Below are 26,015 nucleotides of genomic sequence, written 5' to 3' on the forward strand. Positions count from 1 at the left end.
ATGTTAAATTATTGGTAAAACGAACTATTAACCTAACAAAAAAATGCCCGGTCTTTGAAGACGACGATAACCTGAACCTCTAAAAATGAAGTGGTGGGGGGTATTCAAAGGTTTCTGTAAAAAACACCCTGTATCTCCGAAACGACTGAGCCGATTTTAACAAACTCGGGTTAATTGAAAAGAATTATTCTTCTGATACAAATATAATATTTGAAGTTTTGTTAGTTTCACATATCGCCGCTTGAGGGCTTTTTTCGACATTCCGACAGAAATGGTTAATTTTCTCAACAAAATTAAATGCGTTGGTTTGATTTTTTTTCATGAAAAAGAATGCCTAAACAAGCTCGCGAAACCGCATCTCGATAAGATATAAGATAAGAAACTTTTTTAGATTGCAGTTATGCCCCCTAGCGGTCATTTCAGAAACTTAAAAATATTTTCCAGGTTTTGCTCGTGGCCGTTTTAGTAATAATTTTATTTACCGCAAGCCTCTACGATGGATATTCTCAGATACAGTACCTCGTATTCTTAGTTGACCACCCTGTACATAAACAATCAAATGTGCGCATGCCCAGACTGCAAAATTGGCTTTAAAAATTTGAGAAAACAATCAAACCTACAAATAACCTCATTTCCAACTCCGCTGAATTGGGTGCGCATTTTTGTGAAAAAAATTTCTGGTACCTACTAAAGAATCAAACCCAATCTACCCACTAGGCCTAGACCATTGTGGCATACGTTGAATCATGGCCGAACTAGCTTAACATTTTGAATAAAAGGGGCACCCAAACGACGCATGTCCAAGAGAACGTAGTTACTTTGTATAAGCTTGGAGGTTTGTATTACTACGTGGCTTGGAGAGGGTTGGTGTTTCAAATCGAGTTCTATTCAGGTTCAATAGTTCTATAAACTTTCAGTAATATTTTCAGAACTCACTTTTCACGTAATTGGGAGCTATACTTTCAAAATTGATACCCGATCAGTCGAATTCAAATTGTTACGACAAAACTGGTGTCATACCAGTCGTCCACATGTATTCAACAAGTGACAACACCGCAACTAATGATACGCCAGCATTTGAAAATCTTCGTTTATTAAATGGTTGATGATCTGGACACGTCATGCGCAGAACCGATGCCCGCGCTATTTTACGCATTAACCGATGGTACGCGAACATGTGAACAATATAACTTAAAACAATGGATAGGTCGGATCCCCAGTCTTGATCATCAGTCCTTAGACAATCCTTTTGGACGCCATTTTACACCGGCCATCTTGGACCTGCGTTATACGTCACGTGATTGCTACCTAAAAATTCTTTTAATAGCGTTGGGATTCTATCCAGCAATACCTGAAATAAAAAGCGAATAATGCGTTAAGCTATACGAGAAAGAGGGGTCCTCTTACATTCCTCCTATTTATGTGATTTTTTTGGGAAGAATAGCTCAGGAATCAGGTAGCAAGATTCTGAGAACGGCTGAAATACACAGGATGTGACGCATCTTTGGTACAAGAAAATTACAGGGCCTGGTAGGGCAAATTCCATTTTACGACAAAATATGTGGAAATCAGTTAATTCACACATAGCTTCTAAACCGAAGAGTTTTTATTAGCATAATCTTGCCCCCGAGATAGATAGCTCGCTCGTCATTCGGGATTTCGGGCCTACAGTTGACTGTCAAGATCAGAAATAGGCTGGGAAAAAAAAAGAACTTACCAATAAAAAAACCAGCTGTCAAATTAATATCAAATTGTGTTGTAAAATTGTTTTTAACCCTGCAGTGGTGACGTGAAATTTTGAAACACCAGTGGTGACCTCGGTCTGAGAGACCGAATTTGATTTTGGCTTGATTTCGTAGTTACTATGCATGTAACTTGGCTTAAAATAAAGGAAAAAGTTCAGTCGATAAATAAACAAAGGCATATAAATGGAAAAATAAATTTTATTCTTGTAACATAACCAGTAGCGGTCCCAGGATTTGGTAAAGGGAGGGGCCCAAACCCGAACTTTGTCCCAACACGGAAAAAAATAAAAGAAATCTAATGGAAAAAATGAACAATGGGGGGCCCACGCCCCCCCCCCTCCCCTGGGACCGCCACTGATAGTAGCGGTCCCAGGATTTGGTAAAGGAAGGGGCCCAAACCCGAACTTTGTCCAAACACGGAAAAAAATAAAATAAATCTGATTAAAAAAATGAACAATAGGGGGGGCCCGGCCCCCCTGGAACCGCCACTGACCATAACTACATTGTTATACACACAATACAATACACAATACTAAACTTACGGGGGGATGCGCGTTGCAATGCTGCGCTGACTAGAATTTTCGTAGCATCAATGGCGGCGATGCACCGGAAGGCGGCCAATTACTTACGGCACTAAATATACCCAAATTTCCGAATTGTTCTTGATTTCTGTTTGAAAGAATGTGCAGTGGCAGCTTGAATTTTTAGGTACACCAATGGTGACGTCTGTCTGACCGAAAGGGTTAATTGTCAAAGAACGGCTTGCTTCATCAAGTTGTTCGTCTGGTACTAAACTCAGACACGCAAAATATTAAGCTAGCAGAACTAGCAGTGCCATGCGCTGCGCCGTTTTTACAAAAATTTGAAAAATACTTTTCGTCGGTCTGAGAGACCGTGCGTCACCACTGAAGGGTTAATGATGTGAATGCGTAACATAAAATTTAACATCGCAAAAAGTAGCAGGTAAACTTCAAGAGGTAACATATAGGTTAAAAACAAGTTTTGGGAATTATGGGTCAGGTAAGCAGGTACCAAGATTCTAAGAAAGGGTGAAATACACAGGATGTGACTCATCTTTGGTGCAATAAAGTCCTTTTGTTAAAACCCATATGGAAAATTACATGGCCTTGTAGGTAAATTTAATTAAAAACAAGATATGTGGAAAGTATTGAATCGCCACTCATTCATCGCACATAGATTCTAAATTCAAGAGCTTTGATTAGCGTAATTCCTCTCCTGCAAGATGGGTAGCCCGCTCCTGGTTTCGAGCCTACAGTTCAATGTCGAAGACAATCACGGAATTAGGTGTTGTAACTCAAATTTGACGCAGGCGGTACACCAAAAACGTAAACAATTACAAACAATAGTATACCGGTAACACATATGTGATTCTCCATTGCGGTTAAACCAAGTAAATTTCAAAAACAAAGATTGAAACACAAAAAATATAAAATGTGGCATACAAAACACCATATAAAAAAATGCAAAAATTACTACCTGCATTAAACAACACAAAATAACAACAAACATTTATGGAGCGACGCGTTCACGACCGCCATTCAAGACAAGATGCCAAACGTAACCCCCGTGCGTGCTTTTTAGATGGCGCAGGCAGCTTTTTTCCACCTAAAAATTGCATGGTTGCCAACTCTCAAAAATGTATGTATCGTCGTAAGTTGTATATACAGGGTGGAACCTCTCACACGGGTATTTTATTTTTAATGTACTTTGTAGATCAGGAATAAAAAATGTAGTCGGGATGTCCCTATTACATTTCCACGTTTAAAACAAATAATCAAAATATATATGTATATTACTTCTGGTCACGATCATGTAATCAAAACATCAACATAAATTAAGCAAACATTACGCCAAAAGCGTAAACGATTTCAAACAAAAGGTTAACAGTATCAAATATGTGATTCTGCATTACGGTTAAATCAAATCAATTTCAAAAACAAAGATTGAAACTCACAAAAAAAGTTGCATACAAAACACATGTTATAAAGAAATGGATTAAATAATGCAAAAAATAACAAACATCTACGGATTGATGTTTTCGTGATCGCCATTAAAAACAAGATGCGAAACATAACCAACGTTCGTGCTCTCCAGGCGCAGACAGCTTTCCCCTCCCAAAGTTCTGGTATCGGCTTGTTGTGTGTGTGTATTTATTTGTTCTTATCTTTTTTACGCACAAAATTCTGCATTTTATTCAATTTCATTCCCGATTATGTCTCACGTCCCAACACATAAAAGAACAGTCTAACCACACGCTAAAGAGTACCAATGCTGTACACGAGAAATGAGCGATCTTGCATACAGCATAGACCACCTCACCAATTAATGTTGGAAATCCCCCCCGTTTTATTTTTTTTTACCTTTTGTCAAAACTGTATTCCACAATCCAGAGATCGCACCACCTCCATTGAAGCTGCTACACAATCTGAAAACAGATTTCTACAACCTACTGTTGTGTACATAGATGAGTTTACCTTGTCTCTTTGTCAGATATCCTAAGGGTACCTGGTTCACATATATTTTTTTACCAACCGAGCTAAAAAGCTTTTGTGCAAAATCGCGCATGTCAGCAGATCAATTTCATTGTGTGCACCTACGGTTGTGATTAATTTTATTTTTTGTTTGAAAAGGTTTCAAGAAATTTTTTAAGAAAAGCAAGCAAATCTTTAAACAGTGTAAATAAATAAGTTTATTACAATCCAAATTCCGCTATTTCGGCTTGTGTAATAATTAACACAGTAAATAATTTTAGTAAAGAAAATTTTGACTGTACTTGTTATTTCGTTTAGATTGTGATATTTTACAGTTGTACTATATTATTATTACGTCGTTTCAGCTGTTGTCAGATAACTTAATTGAGATTATCTTGAAAAACAAACAAAAAAAAGTACTTCAGTCAGATTAAAATGTACACTATACAACGGAAATGATAATATTAATCTAAGTCTGTATTTTCTGTTAAAAGTCTACTGGTGGAAGGCGATGCTTGTACCGAATTATCATCATCACTGTCGTCATCTAAACCGCTAAGGAAGCTATGTAAAAAATTTCCAAAGAACCCTCTTCGTTGCTGTGGTGGCGGTTTTAAACCGAAAAAAATTTGCCCAATTTTATCCAAGTATTGCATGTAACATGGATCCCTTTTAATGGACGGTTCGTATTGCTCACATAGAACGGTGAAAGTCGATAGTTTCTGGCTATAATCAAAAGTCAGAGGTCAACACGTGTCCGCATCACGGTACACTTGCCTTTCGACTGCTTGCAGTAGAAACCATATGAAGTTCAAGAGGGGCAGCAGGTACGGCGGACGACTTTTCCTTATTCTCGGATGTTCCTTTGTATAATTATTGAAGGTCTGGCTAGCCGTCACTTTATTCTGCAGGCACAAATACTGTAAAACCGCTTGGGTGATGAACAGGTCTTCCTCGTAACTAAAGCCTTGAGTGACTTGAAATTCAATAAGTAGTTTAGCACAGCCAAGTCCGTCCTTCGAATAAATATAGTGGTGTCTCGCGTTTATATAGTTTTTCTCGTTCCAATATACTTGAGCGATACCCTAAAACAAACAAGAAACACATTTAAATTTTGTGAATTAATACATAACAGACATATAGGAATATAATTTCCTGCAAACTAGAAAACCTTTGAAATTTTGCACGAACATTCAATGGATTAGTTCCCTAAACCTTAAGGCTATGATGTTAAATCTTATGAAAGATTCTTGGGAACTCTTTGATGCTTAAGGCCCTTCAATGAACCATAAAGGCTTTAAAGATCGGAAAGGACGCATAAAAACTTTTGAAGGTGCATCTCTTAAACACTATTGAAGAGTAGACTAGGACTCTTTAAAGGCTCAAAGGTTAATAAATGCTATTAAAGATACCCTTGAAAACGTAAATGTAAGCTTTACTTAAAAGGCTTTCATGACACACTGCCATCTATTGACTTATTAGTGATGTTGGTTGCCTAATTTACGAAAATTTCATTTTTATAGCGCAGACAATTTTCTCTCGAGAAATATGCTAAAAAGTTCATGCATGAACTTAACACTCTGTATATAAATTACTCATAATGATAGAAATAGCGGTGTCAATGGTGAGACAAATATACCAATATAGGGCTAGTAAGCGATCAATTAATCAACCTTTACGAAACTAATCATACCTGATGTAAAAACGGATGCCCCTGTGTCTTACCACCCTTGGCGGACCAACGAATAGCACTCGCTATAAACGTATCTCTTTCAGGATATGTCGTACTAATCTTTGCGAATATTTTACACAACTTCGGTGTCCACTCTGTATAATTAGTCGAATCCGACTTGACTAGAACCTCAACTAATAATATCGCCAAATCTGCGCCGCTAATTTGCTAAAAAGCGACCATGATAACATTGCAAACGGTGACACGAACGTTTTTCGATACCTGATCGCGTTCTAGGAATAGTAAAGCACCTTTAAATAGCATGTCGAGTAGTTCTTCGTACTTCTTCTGGGCCAGATACCTAAAATGTTTTAATTAAAACGTAAAAAAGGGCTTGAAAATGTTGATCAAAGGTGAGGTTAAAAGTGTCACGTTATGTTTGTACCTGAAGTATATGGTTCTGTACATTTGATGTGCCTCGTAGTAATTGCCATCTTTAATTGAATTTTCTAATTTTTCGATTACTCTAGAAACACCTCGGACTCCCTGTGCAGCCATAACTTTTACAGAAGAACCTAATCGAAGAAAACAATTTTTTTGCTGTGTATTTTTACTTTTGGTGATTTTGTGGACGGCCGAACAATATGTTGGCAGTTCTGTTTAATTCAGTGTCGCCAACGGTATATTAAAGTGCTATACAGTGTGTCCTACTAGTTAATGGCTTGTAACATCCCTTTAAGGGGTGTGCATAAAGTGTAACGATATGTAAATAAGCCGGAGTGATTTTATCTTATGCTTTTGTTCGAGTGTTTTACAAATCACACCAACACTTTAGAACCAAAATTTAAGAGCAACAGGTATAAAACAGATTTCGCCAAGTGCGGGGCCTATAAATGCAATTAGTTCTGGTTCTTTTCTATTCCGGTTCCAAACTAATTTTTGACTATGTCGCTATTATATTTTCGGAAGAAATTCTCATTCCGGAGTGATGAATGTATAGAAGTCTCCGCCAAGGCGAAAGAATTGTCTGGGGTCAGAAGGAGAAGCGGGATTTTATCACGTGTTCGATATAATAGTTTTTTTTACCTATTCCGCCTATTCGTATTTCTCCGGACATTGCTCATGCTTGCTTGACGGATCTTAGCAACCTTTCCCAACAACATTCCATATAAGGCGCTCTGGGTGTGTTGAATTACCACTTTCTTCCATGTTGAATCGAATTGATTGTTGCCTGAATTTTGTTTTGAACCGGCAGCGATTTTGGCGTACCAATGAAATTTGTATCGCGATTCTAACAAAATTCTCTTGGGCATGGTGAACGTTTTGGTGCCAGTACGTCCATGTTGTGTATAACTCGAATGTATCGCCACCCACCTCTTTTTGTGACGTCTTCCTATCGATACTTCGATGGGACCCAAGTAGTCTATTTCGGTATAAAAGACAGGGTTTCTATAATCTGCATTTGAACAGCGTACCCATCTCTAGGGAATGACATTGGGTGCTGCTCTTCGTCATGGATATGGAAAGCGAATTTTGCAAACAGATGTCGGTATGAATGGCGACAATTGGTATAATTTGCTTGACTTTAGAACGAAATTCATTTTCTTGAGAAGATAATGATCCTAAGGGTGCCCCGAAGCCGTCACTGCAATCGTGATCTATCCTATACTTACAGAGTTGGCAACTCTAGGGAATATCTCTGGGGAAAAACGACGAGCAGAGCCACCTACTTTCAAGTCGCAACGACGGAGGTTTCGCAGCACTTTTGAATCTTAGTAGTAGTCGGTTCGATATGGGTGGCACGAATGAACTCCTACGTTATGTTATCGGTTCGTTTGTGTTGGGGCGTGAGACATAGTCGGGAAGGGAACTGAATAAAATGCAAATGAATATAGGGATTACGCACACAACAAGGCGATACCAGGGGAAAACCTCCATCGAGACGAAACCATTGCCCACACAAATACATGAAATAAATGACTATACACATTTATATCATATATCCATTTGAACTCGTAAAAATACCCCCCCCCCCCCGCGTGTCGCCGGAGGGTACTCACAAAGAGCGATTGGGGCGCCTGGAAGAAATATATTCATTGGCGAGGTCAAAATGCGAATATCTCGAAAACGGCGTATCGGAGGAGAGTAGGTTCCCAAAAAGGCAAAATGAATCGCGTAGACGCGGTTGGTGTGATCGAAACGAATGCTTAAAAAACGAAATGCCGAAGAGGACATAAAGGATAACAGGAACGTTTGGACGAAACCTCTCCTGGTGACATAAAAACTTTCAGGGCAAATAGCCTCAAAAGGCGGCGGTTAGAAGGTCTGGATTGCACCATTTTTGCAGTATTTTTATAAAGGTTAATACACTCGCTATACATATTCGACCAATCAGCGTGATGATGTTTCGAATTCTAACCAATCAGATGATTTGTAGCTAGTAGCTTTTTATTAGCGAGAAAGATGCACGGAAGAATGCGTAAAATATAAAATGAAATTTATTGTCATGTATTAACCTCCCTAAAATGCACTCGATTCTTTATTTTTAATTCGCTCAAGTTTTGTTGCCTCCTGGAAAAAAAAATTGAAGATGCTGATGAAGGCTATACCAAAACAAGGCTGCAATACAAAAACAAAACAATTACACAGTACTCTTTAATATTTACAAAAATTTGAGAATGTACAAATTACATGCTTGCATAAATTACTAAAGTAAAGAATGACTAGTGCAGCGGTACGACGAAAAAAAGACGTCATAATTCGGTTGTAATTTCGTCTTGTGGGCGAAAGCCCAGCTGAAGAAAGTCGTCCTCCAAGAGATACGGATTATTGAGGTACTCCCTACTACTTTTCCACTGGGATGGTATAAACTGGGAGGAATTAAAATGTTTATTACTCATAACCGGATAATTGAACTGCCACTGAGGATTTAAGGGAGATGTGAAGTTACCGCTATCCGCACTATCACTAAAATTCTTTAATGGTTGCCCTGTTAAGCTGGGCGAGGATCCGTAGTTTTGGTCCGGTTTAAAGGTCGACAACGTCGTACTGGCCCTCGAGTATTCTTCGGGATCCTTTGATATTGAAGGCGTCTGTAGGAATTTGATCAATTGGTTCACTTGACTTTGGGAGACGTCGCCCATTTGTCCGTGTCTGCGCAGAAGCTTCTCGGCCCACCTGTGCAAACGCTCCCAGTCGTCGGGAACCGCAAGCACTTCGACGGGACGATTCAAAAGTAAAAGTATTTTAGCCAAGTCTCTTATTACCGGTTTATACGCGGAGGCGGCCGTATTATCAGCCTCAGAATGTAACTCTCTGACTTGTCTTCTGGTATCGTTTAACATTTCTAAGAACGTTCTGGCGTACGGTCTAAAGTGTTCCAGTTGTTTGATAAAGTCCCGCTTTTCCGGCGAATCATCCACATCCGAACTAGTTTCGATAACGTAATGTAGATAGCTACGTTTACGCCTTAGATAAAAAACGGCGAAAGTCACAATAAACACACTAAAAATAATTCCGCAAAGAACCCCTACTAGAATTGATAAGCTGGCAGGTGAAAGACCTATGGAGGTGCTGGTTTGCGTACACGTTTGTCCCATATAATCCAAACTCTTGCTCCATTGAATCTGGTACCCCGAAGGACAGCTGTCAACGCACTTTCGAGTGGAATAAACTATCAAGTGGGGGCATTTAATGCATCCGGCGGAACCACACTTAAGGCATAATGGCTCTTGCTTGCATCCTGAAACCAAGGTACATTTAATTAGTATACATCTGGTTTGTTGCATATGGTTATGTAAACATATCTAATGCGGCTTCTGGCGCTTTTAGATTAAGACACGAAAAATATGCTACGGACGCTTGAAATGTTGTCTAACGCCGCTGTAGGGGACAACTCAATTACCCGGAAATAATTAAGCAGAATCCCGTAGGGACGGACGAGATTTATAGTGTAACGCAGTCTTAGGGAAATATTTGAATCAACCCCCAAGTCTCATATTGTTTCCTGTCTCCGCAACCAAACACCTGCACGCAGATAGAGAAACTGCATAGTCTAAAATGCAGTTTCAAAAATGTTAAACTAATAGTTCCCTTATCCCATGGTCACCCATGGAGAGCATATTTTTTGGCTTTTTTTTCCGTAGCTTTTTACAAGCTAGCTCCATGAAAAAAAACTGTTATTATCTTTTTTGTTTTTGATTACAATAAATTACAGTTATCTGTTACCAACATAATGAATGCGAAAAATTCGAACTGTCATCAACCACTTATGATCACTCGGTATTTTCCATAAATACTTCCTGATATTTTTCAACATTTAAAGAAAATGTACAACATTCGTATCAAGGTGTGAACAGTTCCTGGTGTCTACTTGTTATTAGATATGGTGCCTACATTTAACTTTCATAACAGATCTTACCTCATAAGAAACGAGTCATGGACAGACGTGGGCGATTCCACTCATTGCTTTTTCTATTAATGAACCAAATGGATAATTAAAACAACAAATTTGACCTTAATTTTTGTTATAGTGAATTTAATTAATCCATTCGATAGTACCGCAAAATAAATTGTGGCGACCGCATCCGTACCGTCAAGCAGAACGCTGCTGTCGCAAATAATGTCTTTCGCAATGGCAGGAAATACCTTCGAACTACTGCGTCTAGATCGCTAGTTTATTTCATGGACAATTAAATATCATTATATCGACTCTCGTTACTTGAGAAAATCACGAATCGATCGTTACGTTAAATGAAGATATTTATACATTTCCGAGTTTTATTTTGGCTTTCTCTGTCTCTCTAACGTCCTTTCAAATGATGAGATTATTATTCTTCGGTTGCTGGATGAGTTAATCGCGGACTGAAAAGAAAACAAAAGGCGAAACGACTTTCGCTTGTAGTGAAAGTCCAAATGTGCAGATTTAAATGTAATAAGCATATCAAAAGTGTAGAAAATAAAGAGTTTCACATCGGTGGGTGTCGATTATTGTTGTGCATAAAAGCAAGCGCAATAGACATAAAGTATTTGCCCGGTTGTAGGAAGATTCGCCCCAGAAAATTCGGCCCGGTAAATTCGCTCCCGAAATATTCGCCCAGTTAAGAAGATAAGCCTGAACTTTCAATGGCGAATATTCCTCGCACACGATTCGCCCGTCTATGATGTAACCCATTTATAATCCAATATAGGTATACTATACACACACACACACACACACCCCAAGATTTTCGTGGAATGAGCTGAAGTGACAAGAAATGGTGATGAACTTCCGCCGCCATATTGGAAAATGGCGACTAATTTCTCATTTTACCAAATATCACGGAAACGGCTTCTCACGTTTCTCGTGGTCAAAAAGACATCACGGCTAATTTGAACCGCACTTATCTTAAATATGTCCGTAACCACTTGCTAATCGGATCCCCCTTAAATATAAAATATGTAGGAGAGGGGCTTGTGACCGAAGCAGGGTACCCTTGTGGAGTTCGCTAGGGAAGAGCAAAATCAAACTGCAATGATGTACCTAAAAGAAAGATTCGCATATCGAAAGAGTCTTCACATTTTGATCGGTTAATAGTAAAAATGTTTACAGGGTGTTCAAAATTGCTTGTTTTCAATGTTTTTCGGGGATATTTTCAGAATCAAAAGAGATGCGGTTTGCACTTCTCGTAGTTACTTTTCAAAGATGCCTAGCTTAACGATGCCAATTTTGCCGTATCACTTGCGCGAACGTGGCAACAGCGCAAAAGTCCAAAAATGCCATAAAAGGTTTTGACTCATAATTGAGTTACTTGTGGGAATATCAAAAAAGTATAACGAATAAAAGTTCTGTAAAAATAGTCTCTTAGTAAGGGGGTATTTTTAGCGCATTTTCCAACTCATGTTGGAAAGCGCTATTATGGCCACAGGTCGTAACTAAGAGTTTTGAATACGTTTAGTCCCTTCTTTTTGAATTCGGTAGCCTATAGCCCTAGCCAAGAAATAAAGTGCGCGCACATGCGCAATATCAACTTTCTTTATTGAGATATCTTTTTGAATGTTAACCACAGATGATTCTAGTACAGGAAAATATAACGCATATATAGTAAAACTTTCTTGTTTATGGTGATATTTCTTATGAAATAATAACCAAAGATGCATCTAGTAAAGACAAACGCATCGCATATTGTAAAAAAACGATATGCGCATGCGCAAACTGCGCAATGCCAACGTTCTTATTTACGAAGGCATTTTTTTGAAATTTTAAACAGATGCTTTTAATAAAGAAAAACAGCGCATATAGCTACGACCTTTTGGAGAGTACTGAGCAATGCTTGAAAAGTTACTCGCCTTAGGGCTAAAACCTTTTTTATTTTTATATTTTTCATAGCCTGCTTAGTTTTTAAGATACAACACCAAAATTTGTTTTTGCATAAGTATTTTTTGCACCAATCAATTCCTTACTTTCTTCTAATTAGAAAAATACAAAGTTATTAGTATGTTGGATAAGAAAAAATTGAGATAAATAGGGAAAACTCTAATTCAGTCTTGAAAATGTGGATTAAATACAAGTAGGCCGTGGAATATACAGGGAGAATCACGTAACCCGTTCGTTAGAAGTTGCAGTTGATATATACAAATTGGAAATTTGGTTCACAGTCATAATCGACCATTGCGAGTTTTAATAAAATAATTTCAAGATGGCGCTGCTTCCGTAAATACCGGAAGTTGGCGCCATCTGGGGTTTTTTAAATAGAAACATACCATTCTCAATTTTTTTCTAAATGCTCCATTTCATTCCGAATTCAAAGCATTTAAGATTTGCGTGGCTCTGTCATAGTTTTTGACACACGTCAATTTTTCTCTAAAAATTTGGAGATGCAAGGGTTAATTAATCGATGTTTTAACTAAATGTATTTTAGTAAACTTAGCAAAGTGTCATATGTACCAAATTTGGTTCAATTCGATGCAATACTTTAGCCATAATATGGATAAACATAAAAAATAGGCAGCTTTTTTGTTATTTTGACACACTTGCGCATGCCCAAAAGCTTTTCAACGCTTCCTTTTATATCTAAGAATATGCGTACCAAATTTGGTTCGAAGTGGTTTAGCCGTTCAGCCGAGAATGGGAATCAGTACAGACAGACCGACAGATATTATCGAGATTTTGTTTGATTCAGATTCCTAGTGCTCCAAAACGTGTATTTCTGTCAAAAAAAGGGGGGGTCATTTTCCCCCCCAATGCACTCTCCCTTTACTAACGTGCGGGTTGGAGTTTTCTTAAGAAAATCACGATCGCATGCATTTGTTTTAAAACGCAAAATGTGATTAAATGCTACTAGATTCCGCACTAAAAAAAACTCCGCCAGGGTGGATATCGATCTCAACCCGTTTAGGTAGTATATAACCATTCACAGGTATTGCGGACGTCAACACGGAAATAAACCCTCTCATATTATTAGTAAACGGTTGAAGGCCGTCACAGATTTTTTTGTGAAATTTAGTCCTCCACTGTTTATCTTCTATACATTTTTCATTTTTGGCATGTAACCGTTTGATTTTACAGACGGATACGTCGCCTCCTTACCTCCCATTTTCCCTTTGTAAGTACCCTCTCTCGACATCTAATTTTCGAAATATTCACAGTTTGTAGTTTTGACTCGCGGCCCAACCTTTCACTTGCCTTCTGTAAATACCATTTCCGACAGTTTGTTGTCGGCATACACAGTACTGTATAATAATTATGATACTACAATACAATACGGGCCGCTTATAACAGGTAGTTGCTGTAGGATTTAAAGATTTTCTTTTAAATTTACATAGGTATAACTAATATTCGAGAAAATAAAGCGTGTTAAGATAAGAAACTAGTGTTCAAGCAAATAAATAAGTTACAGTGTTGCCGGTTCTAAAAACCGTCGCTACGTAGCATGAGAGGGGTATTTTCTGCTATACCTTCGAATGGTATAAAAACAGTGTGAACCCTTCGTTTCGTATTTTGGATTCGGTGAGTACTTAAGTAAAACTTGGATGGGAGAGCCTTCGAAGAGAATGTATGCAGGACGAGCGAATCTTGTGAGTGGTGTACGCCTTTTTTGGCCGGCGGATTTATGTTCAACTGTAAATACAATGCGAATAAGTACCCACGTTAATATTTGCGGGTCATTGTACGATCGGATTAAAATATTCGCATTTAAATCAATTTTCATCACGAAAGCGTTGGGGTGCATGGTGCAAAACATTTCGTTGCGCTACATTGGGAGTGGCTAGTTACGTTAAAAAAAAGTATAAAGGTTCGCCAAGAGAGAATGCCGATCACAGACCACTTGATGCCGATCCACAATCGTATGGTTTAATATGAAAAACAGACGATTGTAGACCGAAATCAAGTGTTCTGTAACCGACATAATAATAATAATAATAATAATAACAAACAAACGCAATAAATACAAGTAACGCAACACGCACTACAAAGACGCCCTCACCCACACGGCCTAGCACAGCTAAAAAACACAATACTCTTTCTTCTCAGAAACACACCACGTTATCACAAACACAACCCACTCGTACTCAACCCAAACGCAACAACCTTAACAGCACTACAGGCTCACAAAATACTGTAATGTCTCCACCAATAACCCATGCAACAACAGAAATACAACTTCAAGAACAAAGAAACACCATAAATACAAGTAACGCAACATGCACTACAAAGACAGGTCCATCCAATAAAGTTACACGCCCTAGCACATTTAAAAAACACAAAACTCCTTCTTCACAGAAACACACCACATTTTCACAACCCACTCGTATTCAACCGAAACGCAAAAACCTTAACAGAACTACAGGCTCACAACATACTAAAATATCTCCAGCAAAAACCCAAGCAACCTCTCAAATACAACCTCAAGAACAAAGAAACACCATAAATACAACTAACGCAACATGCACTACAAAGACAGGTCCACCCAATAAAATTACACGCCCTAGCACAGTTAAAAAACACATAACTCCTTCTTCACAGAAACACACCACATTTTCACAACCCACTCGTATTCAACCGCAACGCAAAAACCTTAACAGAACTACAGGCTCACAACATACTAAAATATCTCCACCAAAAACCCAAGCAATTTCACAAATACAACCTCAAGAACAAAGAAACATCATAAATACAAGTAACGCAACATGCACTACAAAGACAGGTCCACCCAATAAAGTTACACGCCCTAGCACAATTAAAAAAAACATAACTCCTTCTTCACCGAATCACACCACATTATCACAACCCACTCGTATTCAACCGCAACGCAAAAACCTTAACAGAACTACAGGCTCACAACATACTAAAATATCTCCACCAAAAACCCAAGCAATTTCACAAATACAACCGCAAGAACAAAGAAACATCATAAATACAAGTAACGCAACATGCACTACAAAGACAGGTCCACCCAATAAAGTTACACGCCCTAGCACAGTTAAAAAACACAATACTCCTTCTTCTCAGAAACAACCCACTCGTATACAACCGAAACGCAAAAACCTTAACAGCACCACAGGCTCACAAAATACTGCAATATCTCCACCAAAAACCCAAGCAACCTCACAAATACGACCTCAGGAACAAAGAAACACCATAAATACAATTAAAAAACACAAAACTCCTTCTTCACAGAAACACACCACGTTATTACAACCCACTCGTATTCAACCCAAACGCAAAGCCAAAGAAACACTTACACAATAAACTCCATTTAATAAAATTACAGGAATTATTATAATGATTTTTTTTTGTTTTGTTTTCCTCTTTCCTGATAGCGTTGGCTATTGTGCCCATCAATAGGTATGTTGGTAAGTATGAATTACATACTATCCCTAGATTTCCAATGTACGTGTGTGATTTTTTTTTAAGGACCCTACATAACAGACACAGACACAGACACTAATCGTTACTTGATTTTAATCCGTGCGATTAGTTAACCAGGCTAGACCTGAGTTCTCACAAGAAACACCGACCATAATAATAATAATAATATTATCCCTCTCTTGTTTTGGGCCCTCAACAGGCATGCGCCCAATTACAGAGTGACCCGCATAATGCTATTTAGAGGTGCCTCTGCAGAAGGTCTTAAGTTGGTCTATACTACTCCGGTATTTACCTTACGAATTAGGAAAACTGCAGAAAAACCTAATTCGGAGTAGCCGGTAGAATCCTCGGAACTGGCCTAAGGTAATTTCCATCTCCGCCACAGATGAAAAATTCACCACAACCCAGGTTCGAACACCCGACCTCCGGATTTATAACCCAATGCTCTACCACTGAGCCATAAATCCGATTATTCATTCTTTCATGGCGAGCATTATATATTATGTAGACCACAAATCGAAAATTATTTATTTTATTTATTTAAAACGTAACCAATAAACAAATAAGAATTAAGAAATTTCGATTCATCAGTTTTCCTCGACAATGTAAATCAAACTATTTAACGGAATGAAAAATAATTTGCAAATTTTTAATTTGATTCAATTAAGAAAAGGTGCGGTATACACAGTGCTTCAAGAGTACATTAAACAGAATGTTCTACGTTTACAAAACAGCGTATAGAGTGAGTTAAAAGGTAAGGTAAACAAAATCCCTCGTAAAACACAATATAAAAGCTTGGTATGTAAGTATGAAGCCGAAGTAGGTCTAATTACCTCTTTTTGGAACCAGATATTAAAAAAACCGTTTCTCGCGCGCAGGTGCTACAAGTACAAAGTCAACATTGCCACTTCAATCGTAAAAATGAGAATAATGAGAAAATAAACAGGGCTATTCCGTTATAAGTGTTTGTGAAACAAACCGGCAATTGTAATTTTAACACTTGTAACTTAAGGAACACAAAAAAAACATACGAACCTGCAGGTCGTCGGTAACTGCTTCCAAGAATTCTTGTACACCTGAAGACAACTTGAAAGGATCTTCTAACGTTTAGCAGGTAAAATTTGTGAAGGTGTATAAAGGCGAACAAATGGAGGTACCTTCGTCAATGTCATCACACAAAAAATGACGGTAGAGGCAAACATCCTTAAGGAAGTGAAATTTTGTTTTTTCAATATCCGTTTTGTCACGAACTCATTTTTCACCGATGACGTCAAATACCTACCTTTCTCGCGAGGAACTTAAACTAACAAATACTTTTAATGACAACGTAACTCTAGCAAATTACAGCTGAGAACTTGTTATGCTCCTAGGACAAGACAATTGCGGGTTTTTTTCTTACAGTTGTAAAGTGTCTGCTTATAATGGTATTTTTTTTAATGTAAAAAAAGATGTACAGTCTACGGAAATGTACATAGATGATACGCCATCTTGTTAATGATGATAAGTGATGATAAGAATGGAAGTGTTCGACTTTTTGCTGCTGTCGATCGAGACAGTGCATTTGGTTGTTTTTTTTACACCAAATTGGTAATAGGTGAAGATGACGTTGGTCTACCTTCACAGAAAAAGAACAGAAGAACACAAAATTGGGCATCATCAGCAAGCAGTTTACAAATAGTATTTCTTGTTGCGCTAATGGGTGGTCTATATCTCTCAAAGCGCTCGGGACAGATTCTTGAAAACCATTAAAACCTCTCCATGGATAGTTAAATTCAGTACAATGCTTTTAAAAGCGAAATAAACCTGTAAACAGATATAGCAAACGGGCTCCTGGATATGGCTATAGCAAACGCAAAACCAAATCTTGAAACTGGTGTTACATTAGCTTTTATTGCAAGTGTCTGAGTATCAAATGTCATTTAAATACCTTCATAAATAAAAAAGTTTGAATTTCGGTTCATAAATGGCCGAGATACAAGGGCACTGTAAATCAATTAGACTCAACTTTTGGAATTGCGTATTATATTGCTAGAGTCAAAAGGGCTTTCTTTATTTTTTGCTCTACCCAGCCAATTCACGAACTCCGATCTACAAATTTGATAAAGAATCCATCCACCTACAAAGTTTCATCGTAATCGGACCATTCGTTATCGAGATATCGTGGTAACGGACAAACGGACAGACAGACACATCAAAACTATATACTCGCTGGGAGCTCGTAAATAATGTGTTCTACAACGAAATTCATGTTTGAATAAAAAGTATGATATCTTTTGCTCAAAAGATTACATTTATGTATGCAATTCACTTCTTAGGCATTTAATTAATGCGTTCTGACGTTTCCCCAACGAAATTGATTAACATAACGATTTTGACAGATATGGTCAAATTATCCCAAAATGTACAAATTTAATAGCGAAAACCTGAAGGGTATACGATGTTCCGTTAGTGGCCATCTCGAGCAATTTCTAAAAGGCGCCCGAACGACCGAAGGGTTAGTGGTATACAACCCCTTAATGATTTTAAGATCATTACTCCTTGAAAATTCCAACCTGTTTCGGGAAAACTCCAAAAAAATGATGAAACATTTACTGAATCGTTTCTGGAGCGATGAGCTAATGACTCCTTGCAAGTCGATTTCTTACGACTAACATATCAAAAGTTGAGTGTGTGCGCGAATGTGCGGAACTAACTTTCTTACTGGATATTTTTGTCGCCTCTTTCTAATAAAAGCAAACTTCAAATCCGATTATCTACAACACGGAAGAGAGTACTTACAAGGGGAATATGATAGATGTAGACTAAGCGCAAGCGTCGGTTCAGGTTGTCTTGTAGATGAGCCCTATTCATTGTGGGTACAGCATCCAGAAATGTATGTTTTAGGCGATAAAACGGCCGATTATTATATTATTATACGTCGTCTAGTTTAAAAACAGTCGCAGGTAGCCGCCCACTGCAAAACTTATGTCTTTTTCTTCGCATGGGTTAGATAGAGATGAAACAAAGTGTAAAGTCAAAATAAACAAGTATAAAATGTGCACAACTCTTGTGTTAGTGTTTGGTTGGGTTATACTTATAAGGTAGTAGCATGCCATCCATGTTTACTTTCTTGGTAGATGATTAATGGGGAGAAGGCCCTTTACACATATAAACATTTAAAGGCCGCATGGCAAAATCCAACCATTTTGCAGATATTTGGTTTGACATTACTAATAGAAATGTCTCGTCCTGACGTTCCACTTCCCTTTAAGAGTACCCTCTTCCGACACTTCGTTGTCAAGGTATATGCTTCGACTTCACCAGTAGATATGTCTCGTCCAGTCGATTCATTTTGCCTTTGAGAGTACTTCCCTCCGACAAACCGTTTTCCAGATATTCGCTCTTAAAGTTTTGAAATCACGAATGGATATATTTCTTCCAGACGTCCCAATCGCCCTTTGTGAGTACCCTCTTCTGACAATCCGTTCTGGAGATATAAGGGAATATATCCGATCACAATAAGGGGTCGAGGAGGACTATGGTTGGTAGGTTGGTAGAAATTAATTTCTTTCGTTGAGACCTTTCATTAGAATACCATGAAGGATATAACCAGTTTCACTCCCCCCCCCCCTTCTCCAACCCCGGCTTGTGATAAGGGGTAAGAAAGTAGGGCGGTAGTTGATAGAAACAGGTTCCCTTCGTTGAGACCTTTAATTAGAATACCATGAAAGATGACATTAATTTCTACCCTCACTCCCACCCCGCGCCTTCCTCCGGCCCCGTCACCCACTGATCTCGAAAAAGAGAAAGTTATAGTTTGTACAGACCAATTTATTTTAATGAGAATACCATGAAGGGTAGAACGTTGTTATCACCCCCCCCCCCCCTCAATAATTTTACTTGGCACCACTAAAGGCATGCGTAGGTAAATCTGAGACCAATTGGTTGTCGTATGTAAAAATTATGCATCCTCGACCAAATCATTTCTTAAATTTCGCTAGGAATGCACTTCGTTTGGCTTGTATTACAGTCCAAAAATCGGAAATGAATGAAAATTCGAATTTCAAAAACAGATTTTTCACAGAAGCAATGATTCAGAGTACAAATTAGTTCTTAAATTCGAAACACAGATTTCTCGATTTTCGCAAAAAGGGATCCATTTTATTTGGCGTTTTTTAAAATTACAAAACCCAAAAATCCCATCTTACAAAATATGTAAAAATTTAAAAAAAATGCTTGAGTGTACTGTATCAATTCTAATAAAACACAAATTCTCGAAATTTTTTTATTACACGGTTCAAAAATCAAAAATGAATGAAAATTCCGAGAAAAATTCGAACTTCAGAAAGATTTCCTAGGATTTTTCACAAAAAAAATGACAACGAGGGATACAAATTAGTCTTAAATTCGAAACACAGAGAAAAATTCGAACTTCAGAAAGATTTCCTAGGATTTTTCACAAAAAAAATGACAACGAGGGATACAAATTAGTCTTAAATTCGAAACACAGATTTCTGGAATTTCACAAAAAGCGAGACAAAAAGGGATCCATTTTACTTGGCGTTTTTTAAAATTACAAAACCCAAAAATCCCATCTTGCAAAATGAAGAAAAATTCGAATTTGAATAGAAAAAAATTTAAAAAATGCTTGAGATAAGTGTACAAATGCGTTCTAAGCTGGAAACACAAATTCTCAGAAATTGTTTAATTAATAAGCCCAACAAAAATCAAAAAAAAAGATTTTTCACAACAAAAATTATTCAGGGTACCTACTTAAATTCGAGACACAGATTTCTCGAATTTCGCAAAAAGGGGTTCACTTGATTTGGAGTTTTTCTTTAATTAGAAAACCCAATAATCCCATGTTGCCAAATGAAGAAAAATTGGAATTTGAACAGGAAAAAAATGCTTGTGGGTACAAATTAGTCCTAAACTGAAAACACAAATTCTCGGAAGATTTTTTATTAAAAGTCCAAAAATCGATAATGAATGAAAATTCGAATTTCAGACAGATTTATCACAGAAGCAATGATTCAGGGTACGAATTAGTCTTAAATTCGAAACACAGATTTCTGAAATTTCGCAAAAAAGAAGTCCACTCGATTCGGAGTTTTTCTCGAAAAATCCGATCTTGTAAAATGAAGAAAAATTGGAATTTCAACAGAAAAAATTCAAAAAAATGCTTGCGGGTACAAATTAGTCCTAAGGTGAAAACCGAGGTGAAAACACAAATTCTCGAAAAAATGTTCTATTAAAAAGCCCAAAAATCGAAAATGATTAAGAATTCGAATTTCAGGGCTTTTTGGGGTAAAAGTGGGTAATAGTACTTTTTTGATCGGAATTAAACAATTTGACAATATGAAAAAAAAGGCGCCACAATATTGTGGTTGTGTTGTGGTGGTTCACTTTTACATTTTACCTCGCATTTTACTATGGGTAAGAATAAGAATACAAGTTCTGAACTGTTTTGAATTGTTAACCAATACTAAACGAACTCAAATGGAAGTATGTATGTTTTATTTTTGTATTTTAAAAATGAAAAGTGATTCGTGTATAATTTAAAATATACTTTAGCCCGTGGTTTAGCCATATAAATTTATTTCAAACCAGCCCAAGTCAAAAAACTTGTTAATTATTTCAAAATAAAAAAACCCACTAATGAAAAAACCTAGTGGGTCCAACCGAGGGTCCAACCCGAAAAAACCCACCGAGTTTTTAATTATTTTTTTAAATTTAATTTCCATTCGGGGTCGATTTGATTTGGCGTAAAGAAAACCCAAAAAACCGAGCTTGTCAAATTTGACTCGGAATTTAAACAGAAAAAAATTCAAAAAATGCTTATGGGTACAAATTAGTCCTACGCTGGAAATACAAATTCTCGGGAATTTTTTTATTAAAAAAACGTAAAAATGACTAAAAATTCGAATTTCAGCAAGATTTTTCACGAAACAAAAAAGATTCAGGGTACAAATTAGTCTTAAATCAGAAACACAGATTTCTCGAATTTCGTGGAGATTTTCTTTGAATTTGGCGCATGCTGCAACTGTTATGAAAATTCGCCCAAAACGGTTTGCGGGAACAATTAACCTTAAATTATAGATTCATACATTAATTCCATATGCGATAGGTACAAGTGGGGGTGCCAACTTTATTGACGAACGCAAAGGTCTTAAGGGGGTAAGATCTACGATACACGATAAAAAATGATTTATTATGAATAAATACAAACCACGAGGCAAACCCGCGTTCAAACGGTGTATAATTAAGCCCAAGGGTACATATAAATGCGGAAAGTACTTATTCAGAAACGTTTGATCGTTGTATTTTGTGGACTAAATGTAATTTTGATTTGAATTAAGTAATGGGGTATAAGGTCCAACGGGGTCGAAATTATAACTTTGCCCCAGAGTATTTCCAAAAGGGTGCAAAGGTCACAACAGTAAACCAACGATATCTCGAGAATCCCTTAATGAATTCTACTCGGAATTCTATGAACATTTTTTGTACCAATGAGAAAATTCCCACCGAGACATTTCTGTTCAAAACTGCTTGAAAGAGTCAAATTTACTACTGAATTCATCTCACGTTAGCCCTTCGGCACAATCGTTTTACAAAAAACGGATGAGTTCCTAGCTGCTCATAGAAAATGCGTTTTGTTTCTTACAGCTATTTTGATAAATCGGGGATCATTATTGTGTTTCGCGATCTCCTTGGGAGACATCGCGAAGATTGAAAAGAACAGTTACTTTATTTATTAAAGTCTAATTATAGCTCACATAAAATGACGAACAGAATTAATGAAATCACATTCTAAACAAACGCTTCAAAAATCGAAGAAAAAATAAACAGTCGCTTCCTGCTCCGGGTCCGTTTACTACTGCTGCAGATGTTAATGAATGGCTTCGTAGTCCCACCAACGAAATTTAATTGCCGCACGTTTCGAAACACCTGACTCAACGTTTTTGTTTACATTTAAAGGTAACGTCAACCCCGAGAAGGATATATGTAAACAAACTTGTCGCGCCGAAAGGACGATTTTTTAAAACATTAAATTAAGCTCTTACCAGTAAGATTAGACGTTTGGCATTCCCCTAAACGAACAATGAGTAACAACAGATAAAACGAGAACGGGACGTCTCCAAAAATACACATGATGTATCCATATTAAAAATAATTGTCATAACGTTCACTTAAATTAACGCACATCGATATTTTCATTTATCAATCGAAGAAAAAGACGCCGTTACGAAAGCGAGTCGGCGTAACGACCACAACACAAAACGTACAGCATTGGACTGATTAGTCAATGGTTGGTTACGTGCGGAGACCCTGCGAGTTAGACAAGAATTCTTCCGTGAAAGAGAGACAGGCCGATGGCATCGGGTTCGTGGGACGATGAGAACTCTCTCCGTAGGCTGCACTGCCACTAACGTGCCTAATTGTGTGGATGACAAAGAACTTGTAGTACCGGTACCGTAGCTAAACATTTCATTGCCTGCGCTCCAGAAAAATTCTATTAAAATTCCAGGTAGAATGTCCATGAGGAGCATTGTTAAGGTGGCAAATTCTTTCGTTACCTACGTGTAAAGATTAGAATACTCCGTCATAAATTAAAACTAAAATAACAGCCCAATGTCTAAATCTATATTACCTATTATCACAGACCCTATTATTACGATTTAAATAATGGCGTACTACCAGGATCTCTTGTCGGTGCACTGTTCTCGTCTACTATATTTCTAGCCATTGTTTTATGTTTATATTATAAAGTGTGTGAAATTGGCGTTAGATTTTCCTTTATTCCAAGCGCCTATGTAGGTATCAAATTTCATTTAAATATTTTTATAAATAAAAAAGTTTGCAATTCGGTTTATAAATGGTCGAACTGCGATAAGGGCACTGAATTTTGCATTGATTCGACTCAACTTTTGGCATTGCGTATTATATGGCTGAAGCTATGCCCATATTGAATTTCATGCAATTCAGTTCACAACTAACGGAGATGTCAAAGCGATCGGACATTTCTAAACAAAGTTAACTTTCACACGGACAGACAGACAAAGGAACAGACGGACAGACGAACAGACAGACGACAGACAGCAATACATAATTATAAACGATCTCTAAGATCGTTAATAAACGGCAAAAGTGTAAAATGATGGAAAATGTAAAAAATGCTTTTTTGGATTTTTTACAATAACTTTTTTAGCAATAAACGCAGAAAAATTTCCTTCCTTGGTGCAAATAAGCCTCGACACCATAACGAACCAATAGTGAAAAAAGTAGAACAATAGCTCTTAATTAAGATAAAGAACTAATAGCGTCCCAACGAATGCCCGGACGGACGGACAGACGGACGGACAAAGTAGCCACAAGAGTGCATTTTTTTTATTTTTGTGGAAATGCGCTAAAAAGATAATTAAGAGAGGCAAGTTTATTATCAATTCTACGTTGTAATGAGGTACCCGTTTTCGTACAGGAAAAGTATGAGAACTAAAGAACGCGCCGTATAATAATGGAAGCTACCAGCTTTAATGAACACCCGGTACTTCGACGAACTCAAACAGGCGTTTCCTTCCGGATCTATTTAGGGTATTTCTTTTCTTTAATTTGGAAATAGAAGGTAAAAGCAATTGCACCATTTAGCGCCGTTTTAGTCGCCGTTAAGGAAATCATAATACTGTAACTAATTTGTATGATTTCAGCTCTGTTTAATAACAAACCACTAAGTCTAAACATCTGGGGGAAAGACGATAACACAAATATTTCCAAGTCGCTTACGCCAGTTTCCCATGCTCTCCTACCCGGAAAGTCTTTGATACTTGACATACCTAATCGAATACAAAAATTACATTCCTATTAGTGTTTAAATAACGAAGATGAAGTCCGGCCCGTGCAAACAAATTAGGCATCATTCTTTAAATGCGCTAAAATATGTGGCAGAATAACACCAGTAAAGAAAAACAACCGGAATGCTATTTGCACAATTCGCATTATGTTATTTTGGTTACTAGACAAAAGCGTGAGAATACGTTGTAAGCAAGTACGTAAGCGAGGAACTTTTAACTTCACCTTGATCTCACACCTCAAAATCACCATCGCTTTGATAAGCAACGATCGAACGATGAGGGAATTTTTGGATTTTGAACGGCGCGCAACCTTTGAACGGTGAGCAACCTTTAGACTTTGAAACGGCGAGTAATGAAATTTGAACGGTGACCAAGTTTTGGACTTTGAACGGCCAGCAGTCGGTGAACAACAACGGTGTGTGATTCTTATCTAGTGACATTTACGCACAGTGTATAGGGATGCAACTGTAATTCATGTCATGATTCCGAGGACCTGAGACGGAGAGGTCGCTTAGTCACAGGGGGAGCTGACATAGAAACCTATTAAGATAAGTAAATTTTCTCCTTTGGTAAAAAAATGAAACTCTTCGCTGGGATCAATATGGCATATGGAGGGAAGAAGATGACTAACAAAATTATTTAAGTATAGGCACGTGCAGAGTCCTAAAAATAAAAATCTTAAACATTATCTAAATCAAAACATCATCATCTTCGACGATGTCTTCGATGGGGGCTCTGTGCAGTGCATAAGTCGGAGCATACACCGCACTAGAGCAGGCAATTCCTGCTATCTGGGACCCGCATCGTACTCCACACCCTGTCGTGCATCGGCAAAATATGGTGTTAGGAATGGGGTCAGGTGCCACTGGGTCGTTGGTTGTCACCGGTTTTAGGATACCACAGTCACTTTTGGTACATCCACATTGGGTACGTGGTAATTGCGGGTTGCTGAGCCATTGTTGTAACTGTAAACAAGTTAAAAAGTAATCGTAAACGATTTACATAAAGCGCATTTCCACTTGCATTCATTTCCCATTTGTAAGATGCAACTTCTGTTAAAATCGTTAAAATCCGGCCACAAATATAAAAGATAGCGTTGCACATGGGCAATCCATTGTTGACGTGCTACTTCAATTTCAGTTTATGAGAAGAATTTCATTTCAATGCTTTTCTAAATAAGAAAGTTGGAACTGCGCATGCGCAAACCTAAATTTTAAAACTAATGTTAGATTTTCTTTTGTTCCAAGCGCCTAAGTATCAAATTTCACTTAAATAGTTCCATAGATAAAAAAGTTGGCACTGCGCATTCGCAAAATAAAATTTTGAAACTAGCGCTAGATTTTCCTTTTTTCCAAGTGCCTATGTATCACATTTCATTTAAATTCTTCCATAAATAAAAAAGTTGGCACTGCGCATGCGCAAAACCAA

The 26,015-nt window shown here is 37.6% G+C and overlaps 3 protein-coding genes across 3 annotated transcripts in view; all 3 read right to left on the minus strand.

Annotated features, from left to right (window-relative positions):
• LOC116179410 (probable leucine-rich repeat receptor-like protein kinase At2g33170) overlaps positions 1-26,015 on the minus strand; it is a 320,289-nt gene that overhangs the window by 138,053 nt on the left and 156,221 nt on the right. The window lies entirely within an intron of this gene.
• Positions 4,126-6,554, minus strand: LOC116178476 (Golgi to ER traffic protein 4 homolog). The gene is made up of 6 exons (XM_031497981.1): positions 6,355-6,554; positions 6,192-6,270; positions 5,931-6,137; positions 5,015-5,322; positions 4,241-4,963; positions 4,126-4,191 (listed from the first exon to the last, which is right to left on the minus strand). Exons 1-5 carry the CDS (start codon positions 6,465-6,467, stop codon positions 4,702-4,704), a joined length of 969 nt encoding a protein of 322 aa, XP_031353841.1. The 5' UTR covers positions 6,468-6,554; the 3' UTR covers positions 4,126-4,191; positions 4,241-4,701.
• LOC116178475 lies at positions 8,551-23,052 on the minus strand. Its single transcript, XM_031497980.1, has 2 exons — positions 22,803-23,052; positions 8,551-9,651 (listed from the first exon to the last, which is right to left on the minus strand). Exons 1-2 carry the CDS (start codon positions 22,888-22,890, stop codon positions 8,663-8,665), a joined length of 1,077 nt encoding a protein of 358 aa, XP_031353840.1. The 5' UTR covers positions 22,891-23,052; the 3' UTR covers positions 8,551-8,662.

Source organism: Photinus pyralis, unplaced genomic scaffold (assembly GCF_008802855.1).
Source record: "Photinus pyralis isolate 1611_PpyrPB1 unplaced genomic scaffold, Ppyr1.3 Ppyr1.4_LG8, whole genome shotgun sequence".
NCBI classification, from domain to species: Eukaryota; Metazoa; Arthropoda; class Insecta; order Coleoptera; family Lampyridae; genus Photinus; species Photinus pyralis.